At 45.5% G+C, this 16,786-nt stretch overlaps 1 protein-coding gene and 1 long non-coding RNA gene across 2 annotated transcripts in view; one reads left to right on the top strand and one right to left on the bottom strand.

Moving 5' to 3' along the window:
* Positions 1–328: 328 nt before the first annotated feature.
* BAHD1 (bromo adjacent homology domain containing 1) overlaps positions 329–16,786 on the bottom strand; it is a 63,419-nt gene continuing 46,961 nt past the window's right edge. Inside the window, exons 3-7 of the mRNA XM_083612606.1 lie at positions 14,216–14,577; positions 12,978–13,137; positions 9,400–9,476; positions 6,320–6,411; positions 329–3,772 (exon numbers count right to left, since the gene is read on the bottom strand). Of these exons, the coding sequence (XP_083468732.1) occupies positions 3,583–3,772; positions 6,320–6,411; positions 9,400–9,476; positions 12,978–13,137; positions 14,216–14,577 (881 nt within the window). The 3' untranslated portion in view covers positions 329–3,582. The remainder of the gene's footprint in view (positions 3,773–6,319; positions 6,412–9,399; positions 9,477–12,977; positions 13,138–14,215; positions 14,578–16,786) is intronic.
* Positions 3,661–7,296, top strand: LOC310766377. The gene is made up of 3 exons (XR_014550110.1): positions 3,661–3,779; positions 6,134–6,302; positions 7,101–7,296. It is a non-coding gene; the product is annotated as an uncharacterized lncRNA (long non-coding RNA).

The following is a 16,786-nucleotide window of genomic DNA, read 5'->3' on the forward strand; positions in this document are numbered from 1 at the left end:
GCCAAACTCTAAACGTTTGCTGAAAACAAAATTAACACCACTTTACAATAGTCTATTGATGTTTGATTTTAATTTCTTTTTGCTTTTACTTGTTTTTAACTTTTTATGAAGTTATTGTTTGGTTTGGTTTTTATACGGCTGTAAACTGCTGTGACACAGTTTTATGATACAGCTGTCTATAAATATTTTTTTCTAAATAAATACTGGAATTTGACAAGCCTTTGTGAACCACCATGAGACTAAGAAAATACATTCCATGGCCTTTACTGTTACCAAGTAGACCCCCATCAACAGAATAAACACAGGCAAGAAAAAACTACATTTGAGCTTTGTTTTCTAAATCAATACAATTTCTCAAATTTATTTTTAAGAATTACTTCTAATATATCTTTTTCACAGAAGGAGGGTATAGGGAATGCTCTCATTCCATCTGTAAACACTGAAATACAGATCTGGGAAACAAGGGAAGAGACACAAAAAAGTGCATTTTACAAAATTATCAACTAAAATATATTTTACATGTATTACATTTCAATTTAAATTCTACTGACTGCATTTTCAGTTTCAAAAATATTTCCATATCTAATAGATTAAAAAAGCATGAAATATTTTCATTTCAGATAAGACATTTCAAATCATTTACATGCTGCCCGCAAAACAGCATAAAACAACCACACAAGTCTTTAAACAATATTTCTTGGCCTGAAGTAGATTCTGACAATATCAGAAGCACGGAAGGGTTAGGGGTTCTCCTCTCCAGATAGGGGGCTTCTAGCCCACCCCCGAACCTGGGCAGATATACAATTTCTTTCCTTTTGTACAATTGTGTGAGTTTATTTACTTTGTTCCTGCCTGGAGAGGAGGCAGAACGAAGGAGGAGGAGGAAGCAGTAGCAGACATCAGATTTTTCAGGAAATGAGTCTGGTTTCTCAGTTTTCCCAAAAGCTCTTTTTACAGGGCAGTAGCACCCTGAACATGAGTCTCGAATCAAAAGCTGTGAGGATTCCCTTCACTATACCATGAACAACACTACTATTTTCCCCCCTCCCTGGAAAAAGAGGATACCTAGCAACGTGGTTTCTTCCCCCCACCCCCAATTACAGGGGCAGAGAAAGGAACCCCAAATCTGATTCTGCATAGATCAGACTACTCAACTCCTAACACACACACACACACACACACACACACACACACACTTACTTTACCCATATCATTCTGGGAACATTCCCTATTCCAGTCATTCTCTTTCCCCTACAATTCCCTCTTCAACCAGGCAAATGGAAGAACAGGCAGCAACTACGGAACCCACAGTATTGCTCCCAAACCACCCCAGCATACCTCTAAACTGAAAGGAGTGATGCCAGCCCTACCCTTCCTTCCATCCAATCTGAGCCTCCCTCACGGTCAGGCTCTCTCGCCTGCTTGAGGGAAACATCACACGGAAACTTCTGTTCCATTCCTGTGCTATAACAAGGTGTGCTTTGTAGCACCAGCAACTCCCAACAGCCCCCCGACATGCCCAAGCAATGGTTACGGGGGGAAATAAAGCCATTACTTTGGCACTAGCCAGCTTGGATCAGCCACAGATTCTTGCTCAGAATTAGGGTGGGGATTTCCCCCGTAACAGCAGGGAGCAAATCCTTTCCCTACTAAAACACAGTAGGAATTGTCTCCTCGTGACCTTGAGGTATAGCCATCTCTTGCTTTGACCTTCTCAACCTCTCTCTCTCTCCTCCCCATCACTTTCCCATCTTTGGTATGATGAGCAAAATCTGCAGATCTCCACTTGTGCTCATGGCACAAGGAACTGAACATAGCAGGGCTACTTCCTCCGGGCCAGGCAGGCAGAGAGAGCCCAGGTGGCGAGACTCCGTTCCAGCCTGCGGGCAAGTACTACTTCTACTTGAAAAAAGACGACAATATTAAAGCCGTAGGAACGTTTCTATCATCGTATAACACTAGTTCAGAACACTCCCCCCCCCCCCGCAACACACACACCCAAAAAGTAACCCCCACAGGTCCCTCGTTCGGGTGAGCGACTCTGGCCATCAGCAAGCACATCGACTGATCCAGTGTTAATTCTCATTCTTTAGAATTAGTGCAATCTACAAATGGAATCCCAGCTTTGTGTGACTGGTTCAGCGGGCTCTTCGTACGCTGTCCTTTGGTTTGCTTTTAGAATTAACTGAAATAGCTTCGTGTTAAAGCCAAAACTAAAGTAGTTTTTTCTTTCTTTCTAACACCTATACATGTAAGGCAAGAGGCAGAAGTATCCATAGGAATCAGGTAGCAAGTTTTTTTTCCCTCTCTCCAAAATGCAAACCTCTCATTGGTCAGTTCCTTTTGGGAGCCAAAGAGTCTCGCCTTGGTGGGCATGCTCAGATGTCAGTGTTAAGAGGAGATTTTTGGGGGGTGGGTGGGGAGGTGTTTGGGAGAGGAGAGAGGTAGGCAGGCAAAAGCAGACCAGGCTGGTCAAGTTAGGATGCCTGTTTCAAAAAGAATGCAGTTCAAGCGGTACAATGTCCTTGCTAACTCTGGCTTTTAAGCCCTCCCCGAGTACGCTGGAGTGTGCAAATCCAGGTTCTACAAGGGCTGGAAATAAGAGCAAAGAAAATGGAATCGGGATGGGAAAGAATATCCACTATTTCAACCAGCAGAAGGGATGCCTCTCCAAACATCTGGAGGGAAGGTATCGGTTTTGTAGCAGCTGTCAATTAAGCTCTGGGAGCTGTTCAGGTGCTTGCCCACTTCTGAAGCAGTGATCCTTAAGGTTGGACCCTGTTTTCTCTCGTGTGTGTGTGTGTGTGTGTGTGTGTGTGTGTGTGTTAAATCTACGCAGCTTTTCATAACGGTCTGAAGTAATCCTATTGCATCTTTCCCACTTCCTGCTTTGGAGGTGAAGCTCAAAGCCAGTCAGGAAAGCAAACAACGGACTGGACAACCCCAGAAAGAAAGCAAGTGTGGTCCTCCTCCCCTTACCAGATCAAAACATGTTCAGCATGTGGCAAGGACATGCAGCACGTAAACGTCTCCCAAACAGGGGTGCTTCTCCAACCTCAAGTATGACACTGATCAGAAGGATCTCTGCCTCAGCCTTCATATCGAGGACGCGAGATCAAGGGCCCACGGCAGCTCAGCTCTCTTCGGCACTCGTTCCCCTTCTGTATACTCTAACCATCCCCACCAAGACTGGCTCTGGATTCAGTTTATACTGGCTTTTATCCCCTGGACCACCCCGCCCTTTCCCCTCCCCCCTCCCTCCCTCCCCCCTTATAAGATGCTCATTGTACATATATATATAGATATAGATTTACAGAAGCAAGTACCTATATCTATATACACACACACACATTTCTCTATAGATATATATTTCCATTTATGCTCTTTATATGAAGTGCTGTGCTTTGAACATCTGCCTCGGCAGGAAATCTGCTCCCCAAACGCAGAGGATAGAGTGCTTGGGCATCCCCTCCTGTGCCCGAGGGCAGGGCTCCACCACAGCACGTGCCGGCAAGGAGGTCAGGCTGCCCTCGGCTCTCCAGCCGCCACCACTTGTCAACCCCACGGAGCTGCAGAGCTCGGCTACTGCGGATTCTTCAAGATGCGCCCATGCCGGAAGTCGTAGACGTGGCGGCAGAGGAAAACCAACTCGGGGTCAGTGTCCTCTGGCACCTTGCGATGGGCAGGGGTGGAATACTCTTCCGACGGAGGAACCATCACGGCTTTCTTGCCCGGGATCCCCTCCACTCGACGCTTCGCCAAGGCACAAAATCTGCAAAGTAAAAAAAAAGAATAATACTACATTTTTAGCATTATTAAATTCATATAGAACAGAATAAATGTCTAGTTGAGCCTCTCTAAAGAGCAAGGGCAAGCAAAACCAAGACTCTGGTGTTGGTTATAGTTATCTTCCCATTTTGAATCTGCCAGAAAAATGAGAGGAGGGCCATGAAAGCCCATGATGCACTGATAAAACCCCAGAGAAAACACATGGAAGAAATGTATAGTAATGTGGCCCTACCGACTGCTCTGCTCCACCTCGGCCATGCTGAAATCCAAAGAAAAACTCCCCACATGTTCTGTTGACAAGGGTGACTAGGCGGGGGGCGGATTCACTCTGCTCTTGCACTGTTGAATCCATATCATTTGCATGCTGAGTTTGTATAAGCATAGACTGGATTATGGCAGTGCAATTTATGTGGGGCTGCCCTTGGAAGCTCCAACTGGAGCAGACTGTGGCAGCCAGACTGCTCATGGGCGCACCTGCCCATCTACTACTGAGCCAGGTTCAAGGTCCTGGTATTAATTTACAAGGCCCTGAACACCTGAGGTCCTAGGTAGCTTAGGGACACTTGAACACTTCTCTTCCAGCTCCATCACTGAAATCATCAGCAGAAGCATTGCTGGTTGTTTCCCAAGTTCGCAAGGCTCATTTACCAACAACAAGTAACTGAGCCGTTGGTGTCATGGACCGAGTCTTGTTGAAAACTCTGCAAATAGATTCAGCAGACACCTTCTGTTTCAATATTTTAACCCCACTAGGGTTATGCCGGCAATTAAGAATATATCTGTAATGGTTATATGGGGTTGCTCGTGCGTAAGTTGCCGCCACTCCTGGCTAGGTTGCCTGGTTAAACCTTTTCCTGTCTGGACAGCCCTTCACTTTGTGGCTGTTTCAGTCGCTAGCAGAATCCGTCAGTGGGCGTTTCTTGAACTTCTTCCAGCAAAGAAGTTCTTTGACGCCAAGTCTACGCCTACTTTCCCTGCGCGGAAGTCTTCTGCGCAGGGTGGGTGTGGGTAGCGGAGGACCTGTGCTCTCCCCGCTGGTCTCCGGCGAAGAGTCCTGGAGCCCCCTCTCCGATTCCCCCATCCGCCCCCCTTTATCCCTGGTGTTACGCTGATTTCCTTCCCCAGCTGATGAGTTCCCTCTCTCCCTGCTGGGCCCTTCTCCGGCATCGCTTGGGAGCCTTGCCTCCACTTCTGGCTCCGATGTCAGTTCCCTGACAATATCTTTCCACGATAGTTAGCTTATTTCTCAATTAAGATTTTTTTATACGTGGCTTTTGGCATGGTTTTATGTATATATTGTTGTAAGCTGCTCTGATACTATTTATGAATCATGGTATAGAAATAATTTATATGAATAAATAAAATGAATAAACAAACAAACCAGTTTTAACCCAATCTGATTTTTAAAAATTATACAGTGGTACCTTGGTTCTTGATGTTAATCCGTTCCGGGAGTCCGTTCGACTCCCGAAACGGTTCAGCTTCCAAGGCAAGGCTTCCGATTGGCTGCAGGAGCTTCCTGCGCTCAATTGGGAGCCGCAGAAGCCACGTCAGATGTTTGGCTTCCGAAAAATGTTCGCACACCGGAACACTCACTTCCGGATTTGTGGCATTTGGGAGCCGATTTGTTCGGGAGCCAAGTCGTATGACTACCAAGGTGCCACAGTTGTACTGCCTTTTCACAAAGAAATGCACAAGGCAGTCTTGTTTGTTAAATGAAAAAAACAACAGTCAAATTATTTAAACAGGAGCTTCTTTTAAAAGGGCTAGGGAAGATATAGGTGGTTTGGTGTATAGGTGGGGATGGCGCTCTCAGTTCCACCCTACTGCAGATATAGAAGTGGCCAGACCTTAATCATAAGGTCTGGCCACTTCTATATCTTATATGGCCCCATGGACTAGATAGGTGAGGATTGCCTTGGACTTCAAAACTATTTTATAACAATGAAATACTTTAGGAAACAAACAGCTCACAACTACAAAATTATACAGAAGACTGCTCCCTATAGTCCAGACAAACGTCCTTTAATAATGCTTAGATACACTTAGCAAACATTAAATGTTCCTTCTAAAAAGGATTCAAATTTCTCTACTGGGGGAAGAGAGATTCTCATGCCTTAAGCTGTCTTTAATGTTAGTGGGGTAGGGTATTTTGATTAAGACTGCGGATTATAAAACGACACTCTTCCATTTTTTAAACGAGCTTTTAACAATTCTCCCCCCAACCCCAGTTTTACTGAGAGAGGAATGAGTTGGCAGGTGGGTGGTGAGTGGACAGTTTTTTGTTTTGTTTTTTAAACTAAAACAGGAGAGATGCCAAAGTAGTAATACTCTTTTCTCCTAGACATACCAAGAATAACCACCTGAAAATGGATTGAGATGCCCAGACAAGCACGATTAATGCCAAGGCAGAGAGAGAAGGAACACACCCATCAGCAAATGCAGCAAAGCAAAGCACAAACCATGCCGTGGAAACTGCCTTTCTGGAACTCTGAGACAACAGCAAAAGCAAGGTAAGAGCACCACCTACCTGCAGTATTCTGCAAAGGTCAGGACATAGCACTTCTCCTCGATACAGGCAACACTGTTTTCATCCTGATGTCGGGATGCAAAGATCTCATTCTGCAAGAGAGCACATAGTTGGGACGGTCGCAATGCATAGCAAAACTTCATGGGCAGGGGAGGCAGTTGTCCTGTGCATACTTTTGTCTCTGGCCTGCTAAGACATCATGCCTGCACGTTTCTCTGCCAGCCACTTTGAACGTAGGCCGTGAGGCAACTTCTCATGGGACACATATGAGGTGTTGTTCCAAGTAGAACCTATCAGCTGTCGTCTTTTTAGACCAGCCTTTGCCAGCCTGGTGTCCATCAGATGTTTGGAACCCAAAGCCACCACCTGGAGAGCACCAGTCTGGTGAAGGTAGTTTTAGATTATATAAGGCATTCGCTGCTGAGATTCTCCTTTAACTTTCTGGGAGCTAAACTGCCCAATCTTAACGTATGGGTACTAAGGAGCAAGCCCAATTAAAATTAATCTCTTGATCCCATGTCTCACAGGGTCACACCAATCTACCTGATCACATGCAGGGGGAGGATGCTCCAGACCAATTGTGACAGGAAGTCCTCCTGGCTGGAGTAACATCCACCTGTGTGTCCACTCAGGGCAAACAGGAAATGTTGTACTTGACTGCTTATGTTACATCCCATAGGTCTCTCTCTCTCTCTCTCTCTCTCTCTCTCTCTCTCTCTCTCTCTCTCTTTCTCTCTCTCTCTCTCTTTCTCTCTCTCTCTCTCTCTCTCTCTCTTTGTAGAGTCTTGTGACCTTTGAAGATGTGGCCGTGTATTTCACAGAAAGCCAGGGTGCCCTGCTGGACCCAGACCAAAGGATTTTGTATAAAGATGTCATGATGGAGAATTATGGGAACATGGCCTCATTTGGTAAGGAACTTGACTTGACGTTCTGTAAGAACTTGATGGGTATCGCCTCTCCATCACTGGACAAATAAGGAGTCTGTATTAATTTAGATTTCTTCAGTAATTCCTTCCCCCTCTTCCTAACTTATTACACCTGGGTGAGTTGCATGATATACTTAAAAAGGTAAAGGGACCCCTGACCATTAGGTCCAGTCGTGGCCGACTCTGGGGTTGCGGCGCTCATCTCGCTTTACTGGCTGAGGGAGCCGGCGTTTGTCTGCAGACAGCTTCCAGGTCATGTGGCCAGCAGGACTGGCCAGCACAGGATTACAGCCTTAATTTAATCTCAACAGCCACAAGGCTTCTAAGCCTTACTAAAATTCTATCATTTAAATGATTCACGTGAAGGTTGCCGACATCTGATTGTCTTGATAGACAATGGAGTGCACCTCTGAGGGTGAAGTCAAACAGCTGTGTTAGCAGCACCAAAGTGACCTCCCTGGGGCACAAACCTGGGCAGTGTTTATGGAGGTCCAAGGCTGCCCAGACAACAAGACCCACCCCCCTCTTGGCCTCACTAATACAGTCCAAAGGAAAGCAGAGAAGTACATTTGGCATCAGCTTGGATGAAGGAGGAGTACAAAGCGCTAATCATCTTGGAGGCTTCACTCCCAGATTTATGTGGGGTTTAATCCTTAGCCTTTTCTTCTACTCAAGATACCACTCAAGGCAGTGGAGGTATATTGCCAGAAATAGGTAGAATTATTTTTGAAGAATTATACTCTAGAGTAAATGTGGTTTTTCATGTTATTTTGCAGCCAGTAAGAAAACCACTACGTTGCAAAATAGTTTTTATAAAGGATACCATAGAGTGCTTTCTGACCCTTATGCTTTGCTTTTCCCTTTTGAGAAAACGTTAACTGGAATCCATTTTAACAGCACTGCTACTGCAAGCTTTGGGGCTTGGATGTTAATGTTTATATTTTACATGGAACTGTTAATTAAGACAGAACTCTGTCAGTTCAGAGACATTCAAGTGCATTTTAAAAGGTTGCACTGCCTTTCCAATCACTGCAGAAGTTGGACCAATATACAAGATTCTTCTTCTTTCTGTTTCTGGAACCAGCTCGTCAACTCTTCAAATCAGATGCCTCCCTTATCCTCACAAACTCCTCCTTTCTTTCCCACACAATTTTAAAGTATTATTTTAACTTGAAAAGCAAGCAATAGCATACTCTTTCCCCCTGTGTCATTCTAGAAGAGATATGAAGCAATCAGGAGTGGCTGAATCATCCTGTCAGCAGGGCAACATAGCTAGAACTAGTTTGATAAAAGGAATTCTAGGGTGTTGCGGTTTTTTGGTGCTGAAGAAACAAGAAGAGCATTTTTGTTTTTGCTGCTGCTCTAAAAAGTGCAATTGACCTATTAAACTGTGGGGAAGATGATCAAACCTTCCATAACAGACAAAAACCTTTGTATTTATTGTACAGTAAAAGAATTGCCTGCGAAGGGAGAAATGCAACAGGTGCAGATCTTTAAAATCTAGTATTTAAAGAGGTCTCTTTAAACACAGCTGTACCTAGGTTTCAAAACAGAATGCATTCTGGGAGTCCGTTTGACTCCCGAACTGTTCAAAAACCAAGGCACGGCTTCTGATTGGCTGTAGGAGCGTCCTGCAGCCAATCGGAAGCTGCGCCGGATGTTTGGCTTCCAAAAATTGTTTGAAAACCGGAACACTCACTTCTGGTTTTCGATTGTTCGGGAGCTGAAACATACGCGTTCCAAGGCATTCGGCAACCAAGGTACAACCGTACAGGTAACTCACAACTTATGCACATTTAACTTGCATGCATTCAAAAAGGGGAAAGACTTTCACAGAGGTAACAGCACACTTCCAAAGCAACTACAAGTTGACTGTAAAATCACGAATGTTCTGAATGAGGCAGTAGAGGGCCGGTTTTACACCGGAACTCAGATTACTTGCCAATTTATGAGATGCAGCAGGTATTTACTTATCTTATTTACTCTGGTTACAGTTACAGAAAGAGATGGCCTGGCTAACCAGGAATAGAAGATTCCAAATGTTTTGAAACAGGCAGCACCTGTTAATCACTCTCCCTTCTCCCTGCAAGAAAATGATGGCACAATGATCCCCACCTGATCATACAAACCACCATACGGACATACTCAACTCACCTGATGCATGCTAGGATTGCGGCCTCCCTGAGTGTGCTCTGGTCTGTAGTACCACAGGAGGCTCATCATCAGCTCCCCTGGAAGCAGACAAGGTAGGTTTTCAAGGAAATCTCGTGCATCAGCAGGAGCACAGACGTAGCAAAAGAAAGAGAGCTCCCAGCATTCCCTTGGCTATAAGGTGAGCCTGACTTCATGGCAGAAATAAGAGTTGTGCATACTCATACATTTCTGCACCACTCTGGAATCGTCTCAGGAAGGCTCGTTAAGAAATATTTAAGTAAGTTATGTGACACTCCCCACTTTTAAAAAGTTGTGCGTGTCTTCACCCACAAATTTAACAGTCATGGAAGCAGTTAATTATTTGTCCGGGATTGAATGACTTGTTCTAGTCAGTTCAGTCTTTACACTGCAGCTTTGGGTCAGCCTGTTTAGACTTCCTTTGGGCTGCTCAGATTGTCTCACGAGCGACAACAAACAGCTTCTACAAACAGGATGGTGGTTCTGCCGTTTCAAAGCAAGGAAACATGGTTGTAGGTTGAGCTTTATCTGAGCAATGCTCTTCAACCTTGAGTTCCCATATGTATTGGACTACAGCTCCCATGATCCCTGACCATTGAGCTAAGCTGGGAGGGCAAGATAGGAGCTATAGTCCAACATCATCAGGGAACCAGAGGCTGAACTAAAACTGGATTAGAGAATTCCAAACTGCTTTCTTAGCCACACAAAGCCTCAGCTGTAGGAACTCTGGGACAACTGCACAGCATTCTTCTTTAGGAAGCCAAAAGGTTTGGATGCTCCTCATACCCTTTTTACTATTGGTGTTTGGAATGTAACTTTTTATTTTTTGGAAAAAAATTTGTTAAGTTTTCAAGAATAAATAAATACATAAGCAGCGGATGCTGATACAATTGCATCACACTATTATACTACCCTCAAATAACTAATTGAAACGAAACTAATTCCTTTCCTCCTCCAACCAACAGGCCCTTTGGTTCAAAGTGTCGTAAGAATGTCCTGTTACTCCTCAACAGGCAAGTGTGGCAAGGAAATGTGAAGCATAACACGTATCAAAATATAGCAAATCTACCAAAACAGCACTTTACTTTAAGATGTCCAAACCCTCATATGTTGTGAAGGAAGAGATAAATCCTTAGTTTTGTCATTAACAAAGGTGGTAAAATCCCACCACTCTCCCACAAAGTAATCTTTATTTGCTCGTCCCCCAACTGCTTCCCATGTATATGTAAGTTTTCCCACTAAAGTTAATGCCATTTAACTTTTAAGTCTTGAGTCATCTTCAGCAAATAAGAAACTTCACCTCAAAACCCAACCACCCCCTGGCCCGGAAAGGGAGAAACCACCTTGCTCCCACACAGTACTTTTGCTTTTTGTTCCCACCTGCAGCACGGCATGATCCTAGCTGCTAGAAGACGGATTACAAAGCAGGCAGAAACCAGAGTTTGACGCTATTTCCCAGAATGCGAACTATAAAGAACATTAGTCTAATTAGTGGCTTCTGAGATTCTGGCTCTTAAAAGAATCACGTGGCAGCAGGTGTTGCTCAGATGTTACGATCAGTAGAGAGACAGTGCAACTGTTTGGAGGGCGCACATTCCCCAAGTACGTGGCTTGAGGCAAGAGCCAGAATTTGCAGTTCTTAAGAGCAGTAAGAGAAAAGGCATTCCTGTACTTCCCCCTTGTTGTTGTTGTTGCTCGCAAGGGAAGGGAAATGAAGGGAATAAAGTTTTTCACTTCACTTCACACACTCTTGCAGGAATGGGGGTTGGGGGGCAAGCTATGAAGGGATGGGGGAAGAGGGTGCAAAGGGAAGACTGGCAATGGGGCAGCAGCCCCTAGTACAAAATAATTAAATTGGTTTTCTCTCCTCTCTCTGCAACAGAGAAGGCCACCAGCCAGATGCAATTCTCTGAAATGGGATGTATGCACTTGTGTCCCACATAGGGTGCGATTCAGGGATGACCAACTGATTGCTCTCCTGCACCTTGAACCTGGGAGTTGCAGAAGACCTGGCCACGGAGGCTGAAGAACTCCCTGAGCACTAAATAAGAGGCTCTTTCCGTGATAACTGCAGAAGCCTCTGAAGTGGCCTCCCATTCAGTACAAGGGATGAGAAGAGTTATAGTTCAGCATGATCCGGAGAGCCAAAGGTTCCCCACACCTGATGTAAGGTTTCCAGAGCATCACTGCCGTACGGTGCCTTTGTGGTCTGTCTTTAAAGACAGTTCAGAAACTTGCAACTGTTTCAAAACACAGGTGCCCAGGAAATGGCACCACCTCTATTGCTCCAGTTACACTGCCAGTGCTACTATATTTCTAAGCCAAATTTAAATGTCTCTTGTTGGCCTTTAAAGCCCTGAACAGTTTGGCGCTACGTTATTGAAGTGCCTTCAGTCTCATCAGCCTGCCTGTGTGCTGAGAGCCATTTCAGATGCTTGCCGTGTGTGAGCCATCAGCCGGCGGACAGAAGGGAAAAAGCTTTTTCGGTAGTGACCCTACGTTTGTGAAACTGTTCCAATTGGGATTCGGCTGGCTACATCATTACAGGCCCTTAAGGGGACATGGAAAACTCATTTGTTGACCGCCAACTTTTCACATTTTTTAGGATTTTAACTGGGCTGCTGTCCTTGTGATGCTGCTTTATTTTGAGATCTCCTGTTCCTCTAGGCCAGGGGTATCAAACTCAAATTCACCGGGGGCCGCATCAGCAGTTTGGTCACCCTCAAAGGGCCGGTTGTATCTGTAGGACTTATGTGTCCACTCTTTATTATCATAAATTATTGTCACTGCATTCAATTATTACTGTTTTTTGTAATAATGTAAGTAATAACTAGCTCTAAAAGCAGAAACATAGTCAGAATAATGGCAAGTAGATCTGTCACATCACAGGATGGCATGCGCTCAATATAAAAACAAGTGGAGGTTTCCTGAATGCATGTAAAGTGGAGGTTTCCTGTGTAGAACGGCCGGCGCCGCTAGAGGGCAGACGTTCTCAGGCTTGTAGGCTGCCGTGCATGCGCTGAAGAGGCGGCTTTATTGTGTCAAAAAAAAAAAAAAAAAAAAGGTGAAGCCTGGCGGCCGGCGGCGGCTGCACGGGCCACATGACAAGGTCTGGCGGGCCGGATTCGGCCCGCGGGCCTTGTGTTTGACACCCGTGCTCTAGGCTGAGCACTGCTTTGATATTATCGTGGCTGCTGTGGCTCGGTTCTGTTGAGATGGTGGGCTCACAATTCACTTCCTTAACGTGTTCTGCTAAGCCTACTTGTTGCCCTGTGGGGAACTTTGACATAATGGGCCTTCTGCTTCCTTCTAATTTGGATAGAATCATTAATAAAATACAGAGGCTTTGGCAGAGGTGTGGAGGCAAGGTGGACAGGATGACCCTCCAATTCTCTTCTAGCTCTTTCGTTCTTTGATAAAGAAATTCAGTATTAGCTGGGTGTGTGTGGGTGTGTGCATGCGTGCATTTACAAGCCATCCATCACTTGCTACCTTCCATTCCATTTCTCCCTGACTGCCTACAAAGGAGATGGTTATGCAATCATTTACCCATCCAATACCTGTTTTGGGGTCTTCCCATAGGGCTGATATCTTTGCCACATAAGGCATCGATTTCTTTCGTGGTCCAGATTTCAGGAGGACTGTGTCTCGGACCCGGATGATTTCTCCATCTCTCTCCACGGCCTGGTAGCTCTTGCGAACAGCTGGCTCTGGTTCGTTCTACAAATATTGACAAGAGAGAGTGCCGAGGAAAGAAGTGAGGCAGGGAAACAATGCTGAGAAACAGACTCCAGCTTCCTTGAATCCACCTACACCAAGCAGAAATCTTTCTGCCAGAAAGGGTGTGTCTGCACTGCCAGAGGAACCCATGGAGAAGCTGCAGCATACAAAACAGCAGGATGCATCTCTCTCCTCCCAGCAGGTTAATTTCAGAAGCAAAACATGCTGCTCAGATGAAAGGCAATGATTATGAAACCCAGAAAAGAAAGGGAAAAGAAATCTTCAAGCAACTTCAGTTTGTTTAAGGAAAGCAGCTCTGCAAAAAGTGGGGTACTCTGGCTGCAGGCTTAACATCCCTGGGAGAAGAATCTGTTTAAACTTCTTTGCAGTAAAACACAACACAGGGCAGTCCCACTTAATACAAGGATGCTCTATGATGAAAGATGTTGGAGCCTAACAAGGCTCCACTGGTACCTTTTTCCAACGCAGAAGCAGGAGCAGGGTGGGGCAGGGCACATAAAGTCAATCATCATCATCATCATCATCATCATCAATTAAAATTGTATACAGTCATACCTTGGTTTTCGAACAGCTTAGTTCTCGAACATTTTGGCTCCTGTACGCCGCAAACCTGGAAGTGACTGTTCTGGTTTATGAATTATTTTTGGAAGCTGAACATCCGACGAGGCTTCCGCGGCTTCCAATTGGCTGCAGGAGCCCCCTGCAGCCAATCGGAAGCCGCGTTTTTGTTTCCAAACGTTTTGGAAGTTGAACGGACTTCCGGAACGGATTCTGTTTGACTTCCAAGGTACGACTGTACTGCCCTATACCCACAGGTCTCAAGGTGGTTACAACATAAAACCACAATACAAAAACCCAAAATACATAATAAAATCAAAAACAACCCAACACATTTGAAAAGGGCATTGGATGCCAATCAGCCAAAGGCCTGGTTAAAGAGGAACGGTTTTGCTTGGCGCCTAGAGCTGTATATTCAAGGTGCCAGCAAGCAAGCCCCATCATAAACAAACCTCATTGTTGGAGAAAAAAAACCCTGCAGTTTTGGCAGGCTGCTTACCACAACATAGACAGCCTTCTCGGAGGCTGCTCCAATGGGTATCCAGCCATTGGTGGCTCTTCTCCGGTTGATCCGTTGCTGCTTTGGATGGGAGTGACCCCCAACGGTTTTGCTGTCGGACACATGTAAACAGCTGGCGGTGTTGCGGAGGCCTGATTTGGAGCCACTGGGAGGCTTGGAGCTCTGTGGGCACTCACGGGCCATAGTCTGGGGCTCCGAGTTGGGCGTCTGCAAGTGAGGAACAGGTTCTGCAGCTGGTGGCACACTTGGTACCGGACATCCTGAGAGTGGGTGGGCAGGTGATACAGGGTGCCCTGCCACAGGGATTGTGAGGCTCAGCTGGTCCAGAGACTTGCAGCTGTCTACAAGGAGATGAGGAGGGAGGGAAAGCAAAATATAGCGTGAGGCACTGCTTGTCGGAAGAAGAGGGAATTATTGGGATGGTTCCTGAGAGCACGACTGTAAAGCCCTCCTTAACAATGACTAAGCACAAATATTACCATCGGAAGCCAAGTGTCACGCTCAGAATAACAGCAGGAAGAATGACATCCTGGCTCCATAAAAACATACTTTTTGCTTCTGCCCAGCTCACCTCCTCCACCACAGTATTTACGCAGCATTTTCAGTGTTCAAAATACTTGACTGCCCGGTGCCAAATTTGTCAGAACATGTTTTCAACCTCAAGAACCAAAGTCTCATTTTCCTTGCACCTTCTTTCTCTTTCAAAGGCAAGTTTTTAGCTTGTATGCTCTAATTATCAGTGAGGGGGGGGAGGGAAGTAAATGTACAAACTGATTTTGACTGAGATATAGAAGGCAAAATGGGTCTTCCAGGAAAAAGATTCCTGTACTTCCCCATGCTATCAAATGCTCTTCTCCCTAGTCCCTACATAGTTACTGCTGCTTCAGGTGTCCCAGAGGGGGTTATCTGCACCATATTATTAGATTTTGAATGAAAATAACAGAAGATGAAAGGGGGGAAAGCTCTCATCCCACTCCCAAGGAATCTCCTGCAACCAGAAGAAAATGTGGAAGATCCCTATGATTCAATAGAAGTTCACATGAGAAGACCTCTTCTGCTTGCCACACGTGCAGAAAATCCAAACCTCTTGGGCGTGCAGCTGCAATATCAGCAGCATGGGGGCTGCTGCCATATTTCTGGTCTACCTACCAAGTCAACTATAAAAGCAATACCAAAACACCCGCAGTTCCTCCTGGCAGAATGCATGCAAAAGGGGCTTCAGTTTCTTAGGAAAAGTTAGAACAGAGAATGGTCTCTGTGTGTGGCTTGGAAGCTGCAAAGTCAGGAAAAAAACAGTGCTGTCCAGGGTTGTAAAGACTGCGGAGAGAATAATTGGGTGCGCTCTTCCCACCTTGGGCCAAATCTATGCTTCCAGGTGTCATAAAAAAGCTGTAGAGATAGTGCAGGATAGTATGCACCCCAGAAATGATCTCTTTCAGCTTCTGGAAGAAGGTACAGGGTTATAAAGACTAGGACTAGCTGCCTGAGAAACAGTTTTTATCCAAATGCGATTTTGGTTTTAAACGCAGTGTAAGATGCATATTGGATGTATATTGTATTTAATTATGGGGTATCAGAGTTTTTAGGGGGTTAACCAGGCTGGGATAGCAGGCTTGTTGGTTTTTGAATGTCTGGTGTAGATTTTTTCAATTTCGTTGTTCTGCATGGGACAACGACAATAAAGATTATCGTATCGTAACTGTTCCAAAATAATGCAAAAGGCTGCTTCCTATGTGGGACTGGGGATCCTAGCTGTCACAGCCAAACACGCCTCGGTGCAATGACGTTTTTGAATGGCAAGAGTAAACATCGGTGGGAAAGTGCTTACCTAGCTCAGTTGGTAGAGCATGAGATTCTTAATCTCAGGGTCGTGGGTTCAAGCCTCACGTTGGGCAAAATATTCTTGCATTGCAGGGGATTGGACTAGATGGCCCCTGGGATCCCTTCCAACTCTACAATTCTATGAGTCTCTGATTCCCCAGCTCATGACCTGACCAACGCTGCAAGAAGGGAGCTCCGAACATGAAGATAAGCCCGCGTGAGCAGGCTGGCCTGAACCTTTCAGAATAGTCAGCGGAGCAACTTCCGTCGGCCTCCGATAAGTGAGGAAGTTCACAGAAATGGATGCTGCGATGAGTGGCGGCCCCTACGTACGCAGCCTTGGAAATCCCAGCAAATTAGAAGAATCAATGCCACAGCTGATTTCGATCTAAAGAAGCAAAGTACGGCTGAGCCTTTTTGCTGTGGGAAACTGCTGCCCTCTGCCTCCCACTCTGCAAGCTGTAAAACAAGGCTGGGAAGCAGTCCTCCCTCCTCAGAGATGGGAGTATTAACAAGCAAGTGCCACAGCTGTAAAAACAAGGACAAGATCTTTAAATGACCTGATTATGACAGGCACAGCCACCTTTCCAGAGCTCCCTGAGTTGCGGTGGCCCCGCCTTTTGATGTGCAGAATCCCTGAAGTCAGAAACTGGAACAGAGCTTTCTGGAGAGGGTCTCTTCTCCTGGGGAGTTGTAGCACTTTTTGTATCTCAAATCTAGTTCTCAATG

The sequence above is a fragment of the Podarcis filfolensis genome (genome assembly GCF_964270895.1).
Source record: "Podarcis filfolensis genome assembly, chromosome: 1".
NCBI classification, from domain to species: Eukaryota; Metazoa; Chordata; class Lepidosauria; order Squamata; family Lacertidae; genus Podarcis; species Podarcis filfolensis.